Source organism: Sinocyclocheilus rhinocerous, unplaced genomic scaffold (genome assembly GCF_001515625.1).
Source record: "Sinocyclocheilus rhinocerous isolate Xijiao unplaced genomic scaffold, SAMN03320098_v1.1 scaffold790, whole genome shotgun sequence".
NCBI lineage: Eukaryota > Metazoa > Chordata > Actinopteri > Cypriniformes > Cyprinidae > Sinocyclocheilus > Sinocyclocheilus rhinocerous.
Window position 1 is genome coordinate 1,078,183 of NW_015666971.1, and position 18,646 is coordinate 1,096,828.

General features: G+C 34.5%; 1 protein-coding gene across 1 annotated transcript in view; it reads left to right on the plus strand.

Moving 5' to 3' along the window:
* Positions 1-6,775: 6,775 nt before the first annotated feature.
* The window catches only part of mymx (myomixer), a 60,597-nt gene continuing 48,726 nt past the window's right edge, over positions 6,776-18,646 (plus strand). Inside the window, exons 1-3 of the mRNA XM_016544907.1 lie at positions 6,776-7,506; positions 9,102-9,170; positions 13,608-13,760. Of these exons, the coding sequence (XP_016400393.1) occupies positions 7,042-7,506; positions 9,102-9,170; positions 13,608-13,760 (687 nt within the window). The 5' untranslated portion in view covers positions 6,776-7,041. The remainder of the gene's footprint in view (positions 7,507-9,101; positions 9,171-13,607; positions 13,761-18,646) is intronic.

The window sequence follows — 18,646 nt, forward strand, 5'->3', positions numbered from 1 at the left end:
GAAGGACCTTTTCTGATAGCAAAAAGAGAGAAAGAGTAGCTTTTGCAAGTGCAAGTAGATTCCTCAAACACATTACTATATTGATATCTTAAATTATTGCTGGCATCATCTATATCTTTGTCTCTTTTTCCCTCTCCGTGATGCACGACAATCAAACAGCTTGCAAAATGAGTGAAAGCATCTCACCTCCAAGGTGCCCATGTCTGAGCCCAGATCTTGCTGAAACTGAGAACAAGCCTTATTTGAGATGTGACATAATCAGCAGGAGTGTTACTGAGACTCACGTGACTGATAGTTGACACTGTGAATATTAAACTGCAAAAAGACTTATTTAAATACGAATGTTCTGAATATTCATTTGATTACCAGAAAATACAAAACACAGAATTTGTGAAAAAAAATATTTTAAAATATTAATTATTATTATTTATTCATTTTAGATGTTTACATTTGGAAAAGCTGTGCTTCCTGCATAAACCTGTCCCTGTTGGTTTGGCAGTATCTTGCTTGCCCTACACAGTTACCTTGTTTAATTTCTTAATTCAAGTTATATATATTGGCTCTATTGCAATGATGTTATAGGTGGTTGCCAGGTTGTTGCTAAGGTGTTCTGAGTGTTTATATTGTATTTCTACGATATTATAGGTGGTTGCCAGGGTGTTGCTAAGGTGTTCTGAGTTGCCATGGTGTTGCTATTCAGTTTCTAAGGTGTTCTGAGTATTTGTATCGCATTGCTATGATGTTATTGGTGGTTGCCAGGGTGTTGCTATGCTGTTAATTTCTTATTCTCACTGTTTTATCGTAAAATTGGCACAATATACATTTTTTATTTAAGTCTGCATATGTTAAATAGAAGCTTTACAATTTAAATAATATATCTTTTTTTTTTTTTAGCATTGCAGTAATGAGATGAAGTCTATTGTCATAATGCGTAATGTTTTTATTTTCCATTTTATATCAATTTAAACCATACTGAAACATTTGAGGAAATATCTAGACAGCTCGTCTGTGTAAAATTAATTTTAAGAATTGAAATAGCATTTCAATGACCTCATTCCACAGTTTTTTTTAAACCAACAACATTATTTTATTGGTAAATATGTGAATGCATGTTTATTAGTGAATGAGTGAAAATTGTTTCTACAGCATTTTTTCCCCCCAGTGTGTTTAAGACTTAATTAAATTTTTGGTTGTGTTTCAACTTTTAAAAATACAGCCCCAAGTGAGTCTATTATTGACAATTATGAAGAGTATCGAGAGGTTAACGTGGCGGCTCATTCATTTGAGGCCATTTTTATTTTTCAATCATTTGGTTTTGGAAGTATTTAATGATAAATGTGTGAGTTCATATTGATATCTATGACTTTTGATAGCAGACACAGTTTGAGACATCGTTCAGGTCTCTTCTGAAATGCTAGAGAGATGCTTAGAAAGAAAATCTAGCAAAAGTCTCCATTTGCTTCCATTGAAGGTCTATTGGAGAAACAGTTGACATGAGAGAGAGATGTCATGACTGTTGCTCACAGGGTTGGGGATTTGAACAAAACCCCAAATCTAAGCATTAAAGTTTGGAGCTTAACTTGTACAGACATGAATGATGCCTTTGTTGAGGAGAAGCACAGTTATTTTTCTAATCGAATGAGTTTTGGGCTTTGGCATTGACAAACAGCAAGTTTTCTTCAAAAAATGTAAAGCTGTAGTTTGTGATTTTTCTTCCCTGTGAAGTCATTCAGTATAAACGAGCAGCAGTTGACCCGCATGCTTTTCCAGTGATCAAACACATCAAAAGGTTTTTCTTTCTTTGCGGTCATAACGTCTGAACATCTTGCGCTTCTCCATTTATTCAGAGCATCCGAGTAAGAGATCAAACTGATGTGATACTTGCGTTCTGTCAAGTAAATGGGCCCATTGTCTCCATGCAGAGCTGTAATTTTCTCTAATGAGGCCCTTGATATATGCTGCGTGTGTGGCACGGATGTGGCTAGACGTATTTATCGTGCGTGGCACATGTGGTTTGTGCTCGTTTGTGTAAATAAAAGACATTCTGTTGATTTATTCTAACAAATGCACATCAACCCACTTTTTCAGCTTGACTGTGCCTGCAAAACTAGTTTCCCTACAGAAAGTTTGTGAATACTATGAAAACTAATTAACGTTCTGATAGATTGCAAATGCATGATCATGAAATAATTAATAGTTATTAATAATAATATTACTTTGAAAAAAAAAACATATTGAATTTCCAAAAAGTGGAAAAAACTGTATGACTGACTAAACCACATTTTATTGGAATGTCCTGCTTTAATTATATTAGGCAATATTTTTATATTACATTAAAGGATTTTTTTTTTTTTAAGTTTCACCTGGGAAAATATTAGAATTGTAATTAAATATAAAATTGAAATATTTTATATATTATTATTATTATTATTATTGATTTTTGTTTTGTTTATTTGCAAAGTTAATATTGTTAAATTATTGTATACAATTCATTGAAGTATTGTTATGATTACATTTTATTACTCTTGATTTTGCCATGAATATAGCCTTTTATAGATAAAATGATAGATAAATTAAAAGTAAACAAATATTACTTTGAAAATCTAATGAAAGATGTAATGTAAATTGTTATTATTAATAATAAAAAAATATTAAATTATTTTTATTTATTTATCTTAATATTATTTTATCACTTTTTAACATTTTCATTGAGAAAATTAAGCCTATTTAGCCTATTTTATTAATACTTTTTGCATTTATTTTCATGACACTTTAGTACATTTAATCCCTCAAATTCAATTTTTTTTTAGTAATTTGAGTTGTATTTTGAGCTGTATTTTATTATTCTCACTGTTTGTAATACAGTAAAATCTAAACAATATTTCTTAAGTATTATTAATAATAAAAAAATATAACATTATTTTTATTTATTTATCTTAATATTATTTTATCACTTTTTAACGTTTTCATTGAGAAAATTAAGCCTATTTAGGCTATTTTATTAATACTTTTTGCATTTATTTTCATGACACTTTAGTACATTTAATCCCTCAAATTCAATTTTTTTTAGTAATTTGAGTTGTATTTTGAGCTGTATTTTATTATTCTCACTGTTTGTAATACAGTAAAATCTACACAATATTTCTTAAATCAGCACATGTTAAATACATACTCATGATGTATAACAACTGTAAAAGTAAAACAAATATATACATTTTTTTTGCATTACGTAATGCGACTGCGTGGGGAAATGTAAATGACAAATGTGAGCAACAAGCAAGCAAAAAGTTAATTTTCTGTCATAAATCATAAAGCCTCGTACCCCCAAACCAAAGCCTGGTGATGAAGTCGAGTAATCAAAGAGCAGAGAAAACAGCATCCGACCACACATTTTCATGAGCGCAGTCACGCCATGACATCAGCGCTCATCTCAGAGATTGTCGCCTTTATTGACTGCAGTAAAGCTCATGCCAGCATGTCTTTTATCATCAGCTTGGGAGGGCATGATATCATCTAGCTCAGCGTCAGCTTCCCGCCACCGGATCATGTTCAGAGACGAGCAAAATATTTATTCAAACAAGAACCATACGCACACCTCGCTTATTTGACATGCAAGAGACGGCAGTCTTACTGTCCGTGGTTTTGGTTTATTTTCTCTACTCTTCTTTATACGAATATTTTCCTTTTTAGTTTCTAAATAGTATCAAGACTAAGCCTTGTTTGAAGACTAATAAAACTTCAAAGGAGAAAATTAAACCTAACTAGATTTGGCATTTTCTAATTTAAAGTATATAGATACTGTATATATTTTTTTAAAATAAAACAAAAAGTGATTTCTTTAAAGTGATTGCCTGGGTGTTGCTATGCTGTTGTTTGTGTGTTTTGGGTGGTTGCTTTATTATAGCTTATTATTATATATTTTTATGTTTTATAGAGAAAATTAAGCCTATTTCGAAAATTTTATTAACACTGCTTACATTTATTTTCATGACAATTAAGTGTATATAATTGCCCAAATTCTAATTATTTGTTTGAATTTAAAAAACTATATCTTTTTTTCAGTAATTTGAGTTTGTAATTTTTATTTATGAGTTGAGATCTATTCTGAAACTATGGGAGCCCGTTTCCGCCACTGAATAAAAATTTTTAAAAGGTAATTGCGACTTTTTATCTCACAATTCTGACTTTTCTCTCAGAATTGCATGATATAAACTCGCAATTGCGAGAAATGATGTCAGAATTGAGTGTATATAAATATTCTGAGAATATAAATATGCAATTCTGACTTTTATTCTCAGAATTGTTAGATATAACCTCACAATTGTGAGTTAAAAATGAAGAATTGTGGGATATAAACTCGCAATTCTGGCTCTATGTATCTCGCAATTGACTTTTCCTTGCAATTCTGACTTTTTCTCGCAATTGCATGATATTAACTCTGAATTCTGACTTCTTTTCTCAGAATTGTGAGATATAAACTCGCAGTTGCAAGTTGCCAATTCTGAGGGGAAAATGGCTACTTTCTTACAGTTGTGAGTTTATATCAATTCTGAGAAAAGAAGTCAGAATTAAGAGTTAAAAAGTCACAATTACCTTTTTAGTTTTTATCAGTGGCTGAAATAAGCTTCCATTTGAAACTCTTTGAGACGCTGAAAGTCTCTTTTTGATCTCCATTCTGTCTCACTGTCTTAGAGGAACAGCCACTAAAGAAAACATATTTTTGCTTAGATATTTTGTAATTTGTGCCCATAATGATTTTCTGCTTCTCCGTTGTGACATTAATATTGCTTTCTCTCATTTCAGAACGCTTCATCATGGTCTCTTCACTTTTACTGTGAGCGAGTGAGAGATTTATAGCGTTTGTTACGACTCCTCGTAAAAACTGACATCATGTGGTACGGCCGGTTCAAATGGCAGAGCTAACAAGATTTTTAAAATATTTCTAAAGATTTTCTGAAGATTTGCTTATGCAAAACTCACTGCTGTGATGCTCAGGGTAGAGTTAGGTTTTTCCTATGCTGGTGCTAGGGTGTTCTAAGTGGTTGCAAAGCTGTTGCTATGCAGTTGCTAGGGTGTTCTAAATGGTTGCTATGCAGTTGCTAGGCTGTTCTGGGTGGTTGCTAGAGTACTGGGTGATTTAAAGACATTGCTATGATGTTCTAAGTGGTTGCTTGGGTGTTACTATGCAGTTGTTACTTAGGGTGTTATGGATGATTTTAGAACATTGATGCTATAGTATTCTAGGTGGTTACTGGGGTGTTGCTATGCAGTTGCTAGGGTGTTCTGAATAATTTTAGGGCATTGCTAGGGTGTTCTAGGTAGTTACCAAGGCGTTGCTATGTGGTTGCTAGGGTGTTCTGAATAATTTTAGGGCATTGCTAGGGTGTTCTAGGTAGTTACCAAGGCGTTGCTATGTGGTTGCTAGGGTGTTCTGAATAATTTTAGGGCATTGCTAGGGTGTTCTAGGTAGTTACCAAGGCGTTGCTATGTGGTTGCTAGGGTGTTCTGAATAATTTTAGGGCATTGCTAGGGTGTTCTAGGTAGTTACCAAGGCGTTGCTATGTGGTTGCTAGGGTGTTCTGAATAATTTTAGGGCATTGCTAGGGTGTTCTAGGTAGTTACCAAGGCGTTGCTATGTGGTTGCTAGGGTGTTCTGAATAATTTTAGGGGCATTTCTAGGAGGTTGCCAGGTGGTTAATAGCATTCTGGGTGGTTTGTAGTACATTGCTAGGGTGTTCTAAGTGGTTGCCGGGGTGTTGCTATGCGACTGCAATTGAAAGTGTTTTGAGTAGTTGCTAGGGCATTTTAAGAGTGTTCTTGGTGGTTGCCAGGCAGTTTCTATGTACTGTAGTTGCTAATGTCTTCACAGTGGTTTTTAATATGTTGCTACGAGGTTGCTAGGGTGTTGCAGATCCATAGCAAGACTGTGCTGGATGAGTTACACTCCAAAGTTTAATACTAGTATGAGGGGTAGAAAAAACAACTAAAACAACTTTCTTCTCTTACAGACTTTCACCCCGTCACGTCTTCTTTCTCACTCCATCACGTTGTTTTCTCTGCTGTACAGACCCGCTTTGTAAATGTGACCAGTCAGCTCCACACTTTGTCAAGGGGTCAGAGGTCAGTCCTGAAGGCATCATTTGTTCAGAACACATGGCATTCCTCTGCTTAAATTAGCTTGTGCCCTAACGAAACCTGTCGAAACAACTGTTCCAGAGGCCCAGAACAAAGACGTGAGGAGAAAGTCTGAAGCGGTTCATTTGAGAGCGGACAGCGACACGAACACCAGATTTCTCAGTGTACATCAGAAGCTGCTGAAAGCATGAACACTTCAGATGTTTTTGCATTTAATTGAAATCAAGAATCTTTTCTGGACGACATCTGAAGACCATCTTCATTTTTGGAATGTTTCGCTTGAAGGGAAGATTCCCAAACATGCTGATCTGCTAGTTTTAAATATTTACACTACGTTCAAAAGGTAAGCGCTTCTGTTTTGCGTTGTTGCATTGCCTCGCCCTGACCGAAAGGGTCACCCAGGGGTCTCCTGCCGTCTTAGCCGTCCCGCTCTTATCGCCAGGCTCCTCTGTTCTCAGTCAGAGAGGAAGTTTTGACAGCCAGACTTTACAACCTCCTCTCTCCCTGCCTGTGCTTTGCACATGCTCTGACAGAAACTCCGGTCCGGTGACTTCATCCCTCATTCACTAAAGCTTCCCCTCCTCCTCCTTCCCTCTCTCTCTCTCTCTCCGGCAGCATGCCAGCCGTTTTCCTCTTGCTGCGCTCTCTGGTTGTCAGTCTCCTCAGTAGCCGATTAGCAGCCTCTGCCGCGCAGCTCCTTCGCAGAAGCCTGACGGCGGCTGCTGGGCACCTCGGCACCGTGCTGCGCCACATCTGGGAGCGGATCAGTTCCCAGGAGTCCAAGGAGGCCATCCTGGGCTGCGTCCTGTGCATTCTCAACATGCACAAGAAGGTGGACAACTAAATTCAGGAGGAACGAGTACAGTTTGGACTTTTTATTTGTGATTTAGAAGAGCTGAACGAACCATGTCGGAGAGCATCGTGAGGAAAATCCAACCGTTCACCATCGGGACCAAACTCTCGGCGCCAGCCGTGCCAAAGTGCTCAGACTTCCCCGATGGCTTTCTTCCAAACCGGACGTTTTCGGATAACTGCACACTGAGGCACCTGAACAAACAGGTGTCTCTTTATCTCGGCCGCGACAGACACTGCAGACCCGCGGCGAAGCATCGACACAAAGAGATGTCCGACGACCACCTGAACCGAAACACAGTCTCCCCACCGAACGCTGCGTCCAGATCCATCCGTAAGATCACCATCTCCAGCCGAATGGAGGCGGCGAAAGACAGACTGACTCCAGGGATGGAGCTGAAGAAAATAAGAGCAAATTCTGAGAATATTAATAACAATAACAACATCACAACCTCCAACACACAGCTGCCTAAAATAGTGGGTGTCAGCTGTGAGAATAAACCCAGCTCACAGTTTAAGGTAAGACACACTTATTTTAATTCATTGGTAAAAATTTGAACTTCACAAAAAAGAATCAGAATGAAAGTAAATGAAAATATGCAAATGAAAAAAAAAAATCACATTTATATTCATATTTATTCATCAAATGATAATAATCAGAACGATATTATAAGGTTGAAGGAAAAAAGTTTTTCGTTTTTGTTGTTTTATGTGATGTCATCATTGCTTTTTAACGCAGGCATACAAAGAGTATTAAGGTTATTAAACATAAATCCCTAGAACTTTTTTTTATTACGTAATTTGTAAGTAAAAAAATTAACTGTTGCTATCCTGAAAACCTGAAAGGTTCTTCTTGTTATACCTATTATTATTATTATTAATGATTAAATTAGCATAAAATGCTTCATAAATAAGTGCTTTTATAGACATAATAAATGAATGAACAATGTATGAATGAAAATAATGTTTTTGATATTTTTACTGTGCTTATTATTAGGTTTAATTTAATATTAAGACAAAAAAAGGCACAAACCAAAATCTTAATATAGATATTTAAATTGATATGTGATTAGTAGAATAAAAAAATAAATGTTTATGCATCTATACTGTTTATAAATGTATGCCACAGAAGATTGAAATTTGACATTTTAAAACATTACAGTAAATATAAAAAAGCCTGTAAAATGTCATGCAAGTGCAGTAAACATTTAAACATTGATATATGGAGTTAAACATGCTTACATAAACTACTCAGGCCAATAACATTGTGTTACCGAAATAAAATGGCATGCCCTGGTTTTGAGGAATCTTGTTTTTGCTGTTGTTTAGCAAAAGCTTCCGTAATCAAAACATAACGAGATGCCATGGAAACGGCGAGACACAAATATACTATTGAAGCCGATCTCATCCAGGCCCATGAAGTCATCACTCTCTAAGCTTTAATATTAGTTCATCCGAGTCCACATGAGCTGATAGGCGCGTCTTACACAAGCTGGAAAAGGCAGGAGATGAATGCGGTCGTGTGCTCAGGATCTGTGTGGTTCAGATGATGTGTTTATTATGTAACGCTGCTCTTCCTGGAATCACTACGCAAGTTCAAATGATGTCAGCTTCAGCTGAAAGGCTCCATTCTGTTCAAATCCACCTTCAGGATTCAGTGTGTGTTCACTCGGGTTATGTTTCATGTCAATGGGTCAGCAGGAGAAAAGCTTCTGGGTATTTATACTATACAATGTATAGATATACAGTGGGCTCAAAGTCTGATACCACTAGTCAAGCTGCTTCCATTTTTCTCATTTTTATTTCATTACAAATCATATGATCGGTATCAGTTTGAGTGAAAAGTTTCAGGATTTCTTAGTATTAGTTTTGTTCTTAATATATTAATATAATAAAAAATGCAAAAATGTGTATTAATATATAAATATATGATTAATAAAATTAATGCATAAATTAAATAAAAATGTACTTCATGCATGTTATGTTTTTATTGTATGTTAGTGTGTTAAAAGTACAGATAATCGGTTTGAGTCTTGAAAAACAAAACCACAATATTGTCCATCTCAGATAATGGATATGAATCATGACAGCTCAGTGTTTATGTCTTTGTTTAGGTGTTGCTGTGTAAAGATGGTGAAAAGCAGTGCAGTGGTGACCGAGAGAAATTCACTCCTTCTCCACAGGTAACTCCACAGATTTACTAGATTAACCTTTATGACAATATTCTGAAATGACTGACAGCACAAGATATGATGTTTTCATCATTCAGATTCAGATTCAGATTCGCAGTTAGTCTTTGATTTTACATTTATGCATTTAGCGGACACTTTTATCCAAAGCAATGAAAACCAAGCAAACCTTTTTAACGGCCTAATCTATATATATATATATATATTTATATACAAATATCATCATCTTCTCATTCTTCTTATTAAAATATTTATAAAATATTTTATTATTATTTTATATATAAAATATATTAATATATATTTATTTTAATATATAAATTATTATTGTTATTATTATTATTATGCATAGAAAATAAAATATACTATAATATATAAATATGTAATAAGCTTTTTAGTGGCCTATTTCCTATTCATTTTTATCTTAGGGATTAAAAAAACAACAACTTCATTTTAAAGCCATGAACCAAACAAACCAGCTCTGAGATGAATTGCAACATCAAAAATTCTCATTTGAAGCCAGAAATTTGGAAAATTGAAATTATTTTATGGGTAAATTATTATTATTATACAACTATTGACTTTATTTTATTATAATAAAAAAAACTATTTATTAAATTTTTTTTGAAAATATTCTAATATGTACAAAAATTTATTTGATTTTATCATTTGAACCAGTGTTATTTTAGAATAACTGAGGTGCTATTATAGGTTTTTTACTTTTTTTTTTTGTTTGTTTTTATTTTTGTGTTCCATTTTCTTTAATTTTAGTTTTTATTAATTTTGTTGTGTGTTTTTGTCATCTTTATTAGTTGTTTTTTTTAAAGGTGCTGTATGTAAGTTTTTGACTGTACTAAAGCATAAAAATACCATAACAACCCTCTACATTGCGAGTAAATCACTCGCATATGCGACTAAATCTTCACTCTGGGCGACTAAATGATGTCTAATATTAGCCAATTGCTAATAAATTCTCAGATTTTACTCGCCAGTGTGAGTTGGAGGCTAAGTATAAGTTTAGCTCAGATATATTTTCACTCGCCGAACACTCTCTGACTGAGCGCATGAGAGTTTCACTCTCCGCCAAGCGATCTGTGCTGTTTTTCAGTTCATCTGAATGGATGTGCAACGCACCTGTATTTAACGTACCGTAAACTCTAGTGTGAAGGCGCACGACTCGCCTTCGCTTTGTTTCACACACACGCAGAGAGAGAGGGAGACAGAGAATTGACGCGCTACCTATGCGCTACATGTAAACGATATTATTTGTTGTATTTTGCTATGTCTGTCTTTGTTTTGGTTTGTGAAACCCGCCCACTGCCAGTTTAGCCAATTGTATTTCGGCACCCCGGGTTGCCAGTTGGCGAAAAACACAGCGTATTTAATTTCATTTCTTCGTCAAGTGCGCTCGTTCCTGTTGGTGTCGTCAATCTGGCAACCTGCGTGTGCGTCAAGTCTGAGGCGGAGGGGCCGGGTGAAAAAAACCCTCTCCAATATTTTGAATTTGGACTGCAATACCTAGTTCAACCACTCGGTGTCAATCCTACATACAGCACCTTTAAAATATGTCTATAATTTTTAATTCATTTTTATTTCAGTTTTTAGTTCATATATAATTTTATTTCAGTTAAAGTTTATTTTATTTCAAGTAATCAACTTCTTATGGTTTCAGTCAACTATAATAACCCTGGTTCGCAGTGCATCATGGGAGTGAGTTTTTTGTGTTTCCATGGTAACAGCGACTTCTCTCATTTGTGAATTATGCGCATTGCGGTTCATAACTAGGTATTTGGATTTAAACAATCTCAGAGCTCAAACATTTATATGCTATTGTTAAAAATCTATTTCTCTACAGACAAAATGAATATGTTTTTCACTTCCAGGACACGACTGTTGCGCTCTATGCAGACTTTTGCGCAGTAAGCCAGTGGTATTATAACTGCATCATCTCTCTGTCGGTGTATGGGTTTGCAGGTCTTGTACTTCTTGTTCCTCGACTGCTGTAAAAATGTCTCGAGCACACGACTGACCCCAGACCTGAAGCAGAATTTAGTTTTGACCGTGAATTCCCTCTTGAGTGGTTTGTGTTCAGCCATAGCCAGATGTATATAAGATAATGGGCTCTTGGAATTTAGGAAGTGATGTCAGTGGCGCAGCAGGCCAAGCCTAAACGACTTATTATTTTAAGTGTTCATTTGGGTTTAGCAGAGGAAAAAGCAGCGGTGAAACTTTTACAGCCGTTTTGGGGTAATGTGAGTCGAGGCCCTTAAAAAGCGGACCGCCCTTTGATGAGACGGCGGCTGCGGTCGGGGCCACCTGCGCACAGTGCTGTTGTTTGCGAGGCACGATGCCTGCGAAATAAATGTTTACTCGCAACATTAAGGCAAATCAGCACTCAAAACAAACCAGTCGCATCCTGAGTGCCTGCGGGCCAAGCCTTGAGTCATCTGCGATCGGGCGCCTAGCGGATCGGGAATCTTTCCTCAATGCCGCCTTGTGGAAAACATGAGGTCGTACAGGATGGGGATGACACTCAGAATCACTGGACATGGACGGGACACACCAATCCAAATGATGGAGCACCTCCTTTAGATTTACACACGGCAAAAATCATTTTCTTTATCAGTGTTTTTGCCTTTTTTTCCCAGTAAAAATATCTAGTAGTGCATAAAATGACTTTAGAAGCAACATTTCTTATGATATTCAGTTTCTTGTTTGTTCAATTAGGTGTATTTTGCTTCAAACATTGGCAAATTGGGTTTTCTTATAAATGTGGAGTGTATAAAAATTTTTTTTTGTTTTTTGCTTAAAACAAGAAAATATTATTATGGCAACAACATGCTCAATGTCACAAATTTTGCATATTTGTGGCCTTTTTTAAACATTAATTTAAAAAATATTGCATAAATTATATAAATAAAAAACTGTTCAATAGCTATTTTATAATTTAATAACATTTATTTTTATTTTATACTTTCAAAAATAATATATACAGAAAATATACTATATAAATAAAAACTTATTTTTTTAAATGTTTAAATTTATTTATAATTATATATGAATATAACGAATACAATATAATATACTCTTATTCTTTATATATGTGTTATTTTGTATCATTGAGATACTATTTTAAATTTTTTACATTTTTGTATTTTCAGTTTTTTTATATTTGAATTTTCTGTTTTTATTTATTTATTTTTAACTTTGTGTTTTTGTCATTTTTATTATAATTTTATTGTGTCTGTATAGGTATTATTAATTTTTATTTCAGCTGTAGTTTTATTTATTGTAGGACATCAAGATACTAAATGAAAATGAGAAATATTGCTTTAAGTTTTTTTATTTAAGTTTTTTTAGTTTATCAGTCACCACTGATAAGCTACTACTAAATATATTGTAAAAACATATATTGTACAGCTGCATTGCAACGATTTTTATCATGAAAAGCACTATACAAATAAACTTGAATTGAATTGTTTAAGTAAAATTTTTTATGGTTTAATTTTTTATAAAACCCTTATATATATATATATAGTTATTATTATAATAAGGATAAACAAATGGTTGATTGGTTGCATTAACATCTCAAGTAAATGCATTTTTTTAAAGAATGTTTAATAATAGAAAACAAGACAAAGAAACAGATGATGATTTTTTTGCAGTGTAATGTCTCTGCAACACAAACATATGATCTCATCTTTTATTTATGAGTGTGATGATGTGTTGATGTAATTGGCCGCCCTTTCCCAACATCGGCACAGATGTTTCCTGACTTTATTCAGTTTGTCAAATTTTTTGAGCGCTTTAAATGTGTCCTCACCGCCATTATCGTCACCGGTTGTGCTGACTGTGGCTTTTGGCTATATAAGACTGTCTGACATGAGTTTGCAATGGCTTTCTGTTTTGGACAGTTTTACACACCGCCACTAGCATCTAGCAGGGGCATTTTTGCTCCCTTATCTTGAATTTGTGGGCATTTGTCTTCATTTATTGGCTTTTTTTTTTTTTTTCCACAAGCCTGTGTAAATTTCTCACCTGATTACAGACATATGATATTCTGATAGACACGTTAACAAGTAGTATTCAGTTAACCAGTGTGTTTTCTCATTCCTTTCTTATACAATGTGTTGTTGTGGTTGAATGAATGATGCCGATGAGCTGCTCTTCCTCACTCATAGTCATCAATGACATAATCACTGTGGGAATTTAGTTTGTGGTTTTGTGGTCCTGTGTTCCAGTGATCTGAAATGACCTTGTTTCTTGCCCGGACTTGTTTCGCAGCTCTTCCATTCTGTGAGCGTCTTACTCTCAATATAAACTCACAATGACATCACGCAAGCTTCTCAGGCCCACCAGCACAGTGTTTTAGCTTGTATATATTACCAGTTTTCCCCATGAATAAGTGAGAATTTCATACTTCTTTCCACACAGACCCAGATACTCAAAACCCAAGCGAGAAAGGACGTGGTGGACAGTCCCTCCTGCGAGCACAAAGACATGTGCTTGGCTTCAAAAGTCTCATTGGTGCAAAGTGACCAGAGTTTTACTCATCAAAACACCATCTTCAATAAGGAGATCACTCAGGTATGATCACTATACTCTGTCGATGAAAATCAAGACAGATTGCTGTGAAAGAATAGTTCACCGAATAAAAAATGAAACCATTCATTTTCTGTTATTCATTTGGATTTTATGCATTTGGCAAATGATTTTATTACATTAAAGGCATGCAAGGCATTTGCTTAAAACAAGAAAAAATCAATATGCCAACAACATGCTCAGTGTCACAAATTTTGCTTATTGGATTTGAGACATGAATTAATAAATAAATAAATACAAATATTTTATTTATTTATTTAGAGCATATATATATATATATATATATATATATATTTATGCATTTGGCAGAATATTTTCTTTAAAAAAAAACACATGATATGCTTTCCTGCAAATTATACTAATTTGAGTTAACATATTAAATAGAATTTAAATGGAACTTTTTATATAATAAATACTTTTGTATAATATAAAATTTGTATTTTATATAAATAAAATACAATTTAGATGATATATAATTTTTTGTAGCATTCTACGGATATAAAAATAAGATGGAAATTATATGAAATATTTTATTTTTGCATAAAGAATTTTTTTTAAGCCCATTAATATTTTTACATTCTGACAATTTATTTTAACAATAACAAATTCTGCGATAATTATTTTAAATCAGCATAAATTTGTAATTAAGTAGTGCAAATTATACTAACAATTGAAATATAATTTTTAATTACATAAAAACATTTTATAAAATAAAATATGTATTTTATATAATATAAAAATACAATTTAAATAATATATCATTACTTTTTTTTTTTTAGAATTTTATAGAAATCTAAATTTGAGGGAAAATGAAAAGGTTGGGGGAGCTTGCTTCATTTTCTTTATCCAACATTTCTTATTTAATTCTTCTTGATTTGGGGTGAAATCAATCCGTTCATTCATTCACCATTCTTTTTGCTTCAACTTCTCAGCTGAAATGTAGTCTTTGTTTTAATATTTCTAGCATCACTAGAACGACATTGTCTTAGTGTCTTTTGGATAGGTGGACCTGTGTTTGGTCACTTTCGATTTTTTCCAGCTAAAATGAATCGGTTGAATGGTTGCATCACTAATGTGAAAAATTACACTTGGAGTTTACAGACCAAAAAAAAAAGCATTGGAGATAAAGGTGGAAACAGTGTGTCCTGGCCCTTCTGACCCCGTTCAAGCCCCTCTGTTTCTTTTCTTTCGCTCTTTTTGTCTGAAGTTGGAGAGAGGGCAGCACAGAGGAGTGGGAGGGAAGGGAACAGCCACAAGAGGAGCAATTATTTTGGGATGAGCTCATTGTTTGGCCCTATCTATTCACGCCTCTGGCCTTCTGAGACTAAACCGAGCCGCTCGAGCGCTCGCGTTATCACATCTCCATGCTCGCTCTGACATACAAGGACATTTTTCGGGGATATTTGCTTCAGGACGCAGCTGCTGCTCTCTGGTCCGACTGTCAGCAGCCCGTGTAACCTGTGAGATTTACTGAGCTGAAGTGAAGTGGGCAGCACAGTGTTTTAGATGACAGACGAGCAGCAGGACTCGTAGCACGTCATTAATGTTAATAGGCTGTGGAAGCGCTGCCATTTGTTTAGGAAATGGCCTTTGGATGAATATTCGTGTTGAGCAAAGCCTCCATCTCTTATGGGCGATTCGGTTGACTGATAGCACTGATGAATCTGTGTTAGCGTAGCATTATAGAGTCAAGGATGTGGAAATTGGCCTGTGTTTAAGAAAGGTAAATTAAAAAGTCAACACATCCTCCAGCGTTCTTTAGGATTGCCCTATAAAACCCTTTAGGGATTCACATAAAAATGGGTTAATTCTATAATTTCTATAATTAAAAGAAACCAGATGTTGTTTTTTGTTTTTTTAAGGAAATGTGTTTGCCTGTTTAAAAGTTGCACAATGCTACTGTGTTCTGCAGTTGCCAGGGTGTTGCTATGGAGTCGCTGAGGTGTTCTCTTGTTGCTAGGGTGTTGCTAGGTGGTTGTTATGGTAGAACCCCATCATGTTTTTATGATATTCTGGTCTCTAGATATGGCTTACGTCTTTCCTTAAATATACAGTACAATACCGTTTAGAACTTTTTAGAATTTTTTTAATACATTTATTCGGCAAGATGCATTAAAGGGATAGTTCACCCAAAAATGAAAATTTGATGTTTATCTGCTTACTACCCCCAGGGCATCCAAGATGTAGGTGACTTTGTTTCTTCATAAATGCTGTTCTTTTGAACTTTCTATACATCAAAAAATCATGTAAAAATGGTTTGATCATTAATAAAAATCAGAAATGTTTCCTGAGCAGCAAATCAGCATATTAGAATGATTTCTGAAGATCATGTGACACTGAAGACTGGAGTAATGATGCTGAAAATTCAGCTTTGATCTCAGAAATAAATTACATTTTAAATATATTCAAATAGAAACAGTTATTTTAAATTGTAATAATGTTTCACAATTTTTTTTACTGTTTTTACTGTAGAGTTTATGAAATAAATGCAGCCTTGATGAGCAGAAGAGACTTCTTTTAAAAACATTAAAAAATCTTACTGACCCCAAACTTTTGAATGCTGGTGTCTCATCAACAAGACACATACTAATCACAGGTATGAGGAAGAGTTTTCACTTTAAATCAAACATTTCCTAACTGAATAACCTGTTAGATATCAGTTTCACAGTACAGGTTCTCCTTTTGCTAATTTCCTCAAAGAAGGACGTTTGAAAACCTGCATGACCTCAGCCGGAGGTCTGCTGATGGCATCTATTGCCGTATCATTTCACCAAAACATTCTGTATGATTTACACAATGTTTTTTTTTAAACAGACTATTGTTTTAAAGGGAAGTGGAAGAAACAAAGTATGAAGTCATGGGTTTCTCGTCACGGTGGGGTAGAAATGAGACGATAGAGCTGTTTACACAGGCCGCGAATATTGAAATACCTTTGAGCCTGTGGGAAGCCATTAAAAATAATGGCTGATCTTTTATTAGAAGTGACATCATATTATTTTTTATCTGCACTGTGAGATCTTGCCAAGCATTGTGGCGGGTTTGTTTTTCTTGTCCACATGTGATGTGTATCTCCTGCGTGTTTTTGATGTGAGAAAGTTTTGGCTTGATACTGAACCTCTGAGACCACGATAAAAATGATATGATCAATAAGTCATGGCAGAATATGTATTTTCATGACTTAAAATATTTGACCAATTTCAACTTCGTGTTTTTATGTTTTACTCAGGTTATAAAAACTGAAACTAAAACTGAAGCCATAAACAAAAAAATAGGTTACTTGAAATAAACATTAACTGAAATAAAATAAAATAAAATATAACTTTTTTTTTATTTAATCTCTTTGCCAAAGCAAGATTTCTCATTTTAAGTAAGTTTAACTTGATGTACTAAAATAACTCAAATTAAAAATGAAATAAAAATTAATAAAATATATATACATTTAAAAAAAAAAAAGGAAAAACTATTAAAATGACGAACACACAACAAAATAACTAAAACTTTAACTAGAATTAAAACTAAAAAGATAAAAATAAAAACTGATTTGAAAAATATTTTACATTCGTTTAACTTGATATACAAATATAGCTAAAACGGAAATAAAAATTAATAAAAAATAAAATTGTTAAAAATGACAAAATACGCAGCAAAATTACTAAAACGAACTAAAATTAAAATAAAAGGGAAATTAAAATGCAAAATATTAAAACAAAACAAAAATAAAAACTGATTAGAAATATTTTCCATTAGTTTAACTTGATATACAAATATAGCTAAAACGGAAGTAAAAATTAATAAAAAGTAAAAATATTAAAAATGACAAAACATGCAGCAAAATTACTAAAACAAACTAAAATTTAAATAAAATGGAAATTAAAATGCAAAATATTAAAACAAAAAAATATAAAAATTAAAACTGATTAGAAATATTTTCCATTAGTTTAACTTGATGTACTAAAATAACTAAAAGGGAAATAAAAATGAATGAAAACGATATAGACATTTTAAAAAAAGCTATTAAAAATGACAAAATTACTAAAACTTTAAATAAAATTACAATTAAAATGGAAAATATAACAATAGAAACTGATTCAAAATATAAATAAAAACTACAATAGTATCTCTAATACTAAACTAACGTCTCGGTTACGTATGGTAACCCTCGTTCCCTGAAGGAGGGAACGGAGACGTCACGTCGGATGACCGACGAAATTGGGATCTCGCTTAGAGGGACCAATCTATCTCGAGTGTAAACTAAACGAGCCAATGCACATTGGCATGCGATTATTGCATCCAGCTGCTGCTGATCACAGCGTGAGTATAAGTAGGCAGCAGATGCACCGCATATTCAGGTTTTCGCTGAGGAGCCGAGCAGGTGACCCGGCCGCTCAGCGGTGGTACAGGAGCTGTGGCGACGGGACGTGACGTCTCCGTTCCCTCCTTCAGGGAACGAGGATTACCATACGTGACCGAGACGTTCCCTTTCAGTCGGTCACTCTCGACGTCACGTCGGATGACCGACGAATTGGGATCTCGCATAGAGGGACCAATCTACTTCGAGTGTAAACTAAACGAGCCAATGCACATTGGCATGCAATTATTGCATCCAGCTGCCGCTGATCACAGCGTGAGTATAAGTAGACAGCAGATGCAGCGCATATTCAGGTTTTCGCTGAGGAGCCGAGCCGGTGACCCGGCCGCTCAGCGGTGGTACAGGACCTGTGGCGACGGGACGTGACGTCTCCGTTCCCTCCTTCAGGGAACGAGGGTTACATACGTAACCGAGACGTTCCCTGAGATAAGGGAACGAGCGTTGCATTGAACGCTTATGGGGAAACTCCTGTTTACTCTGATACTGAAGCCTGATTTGTTCA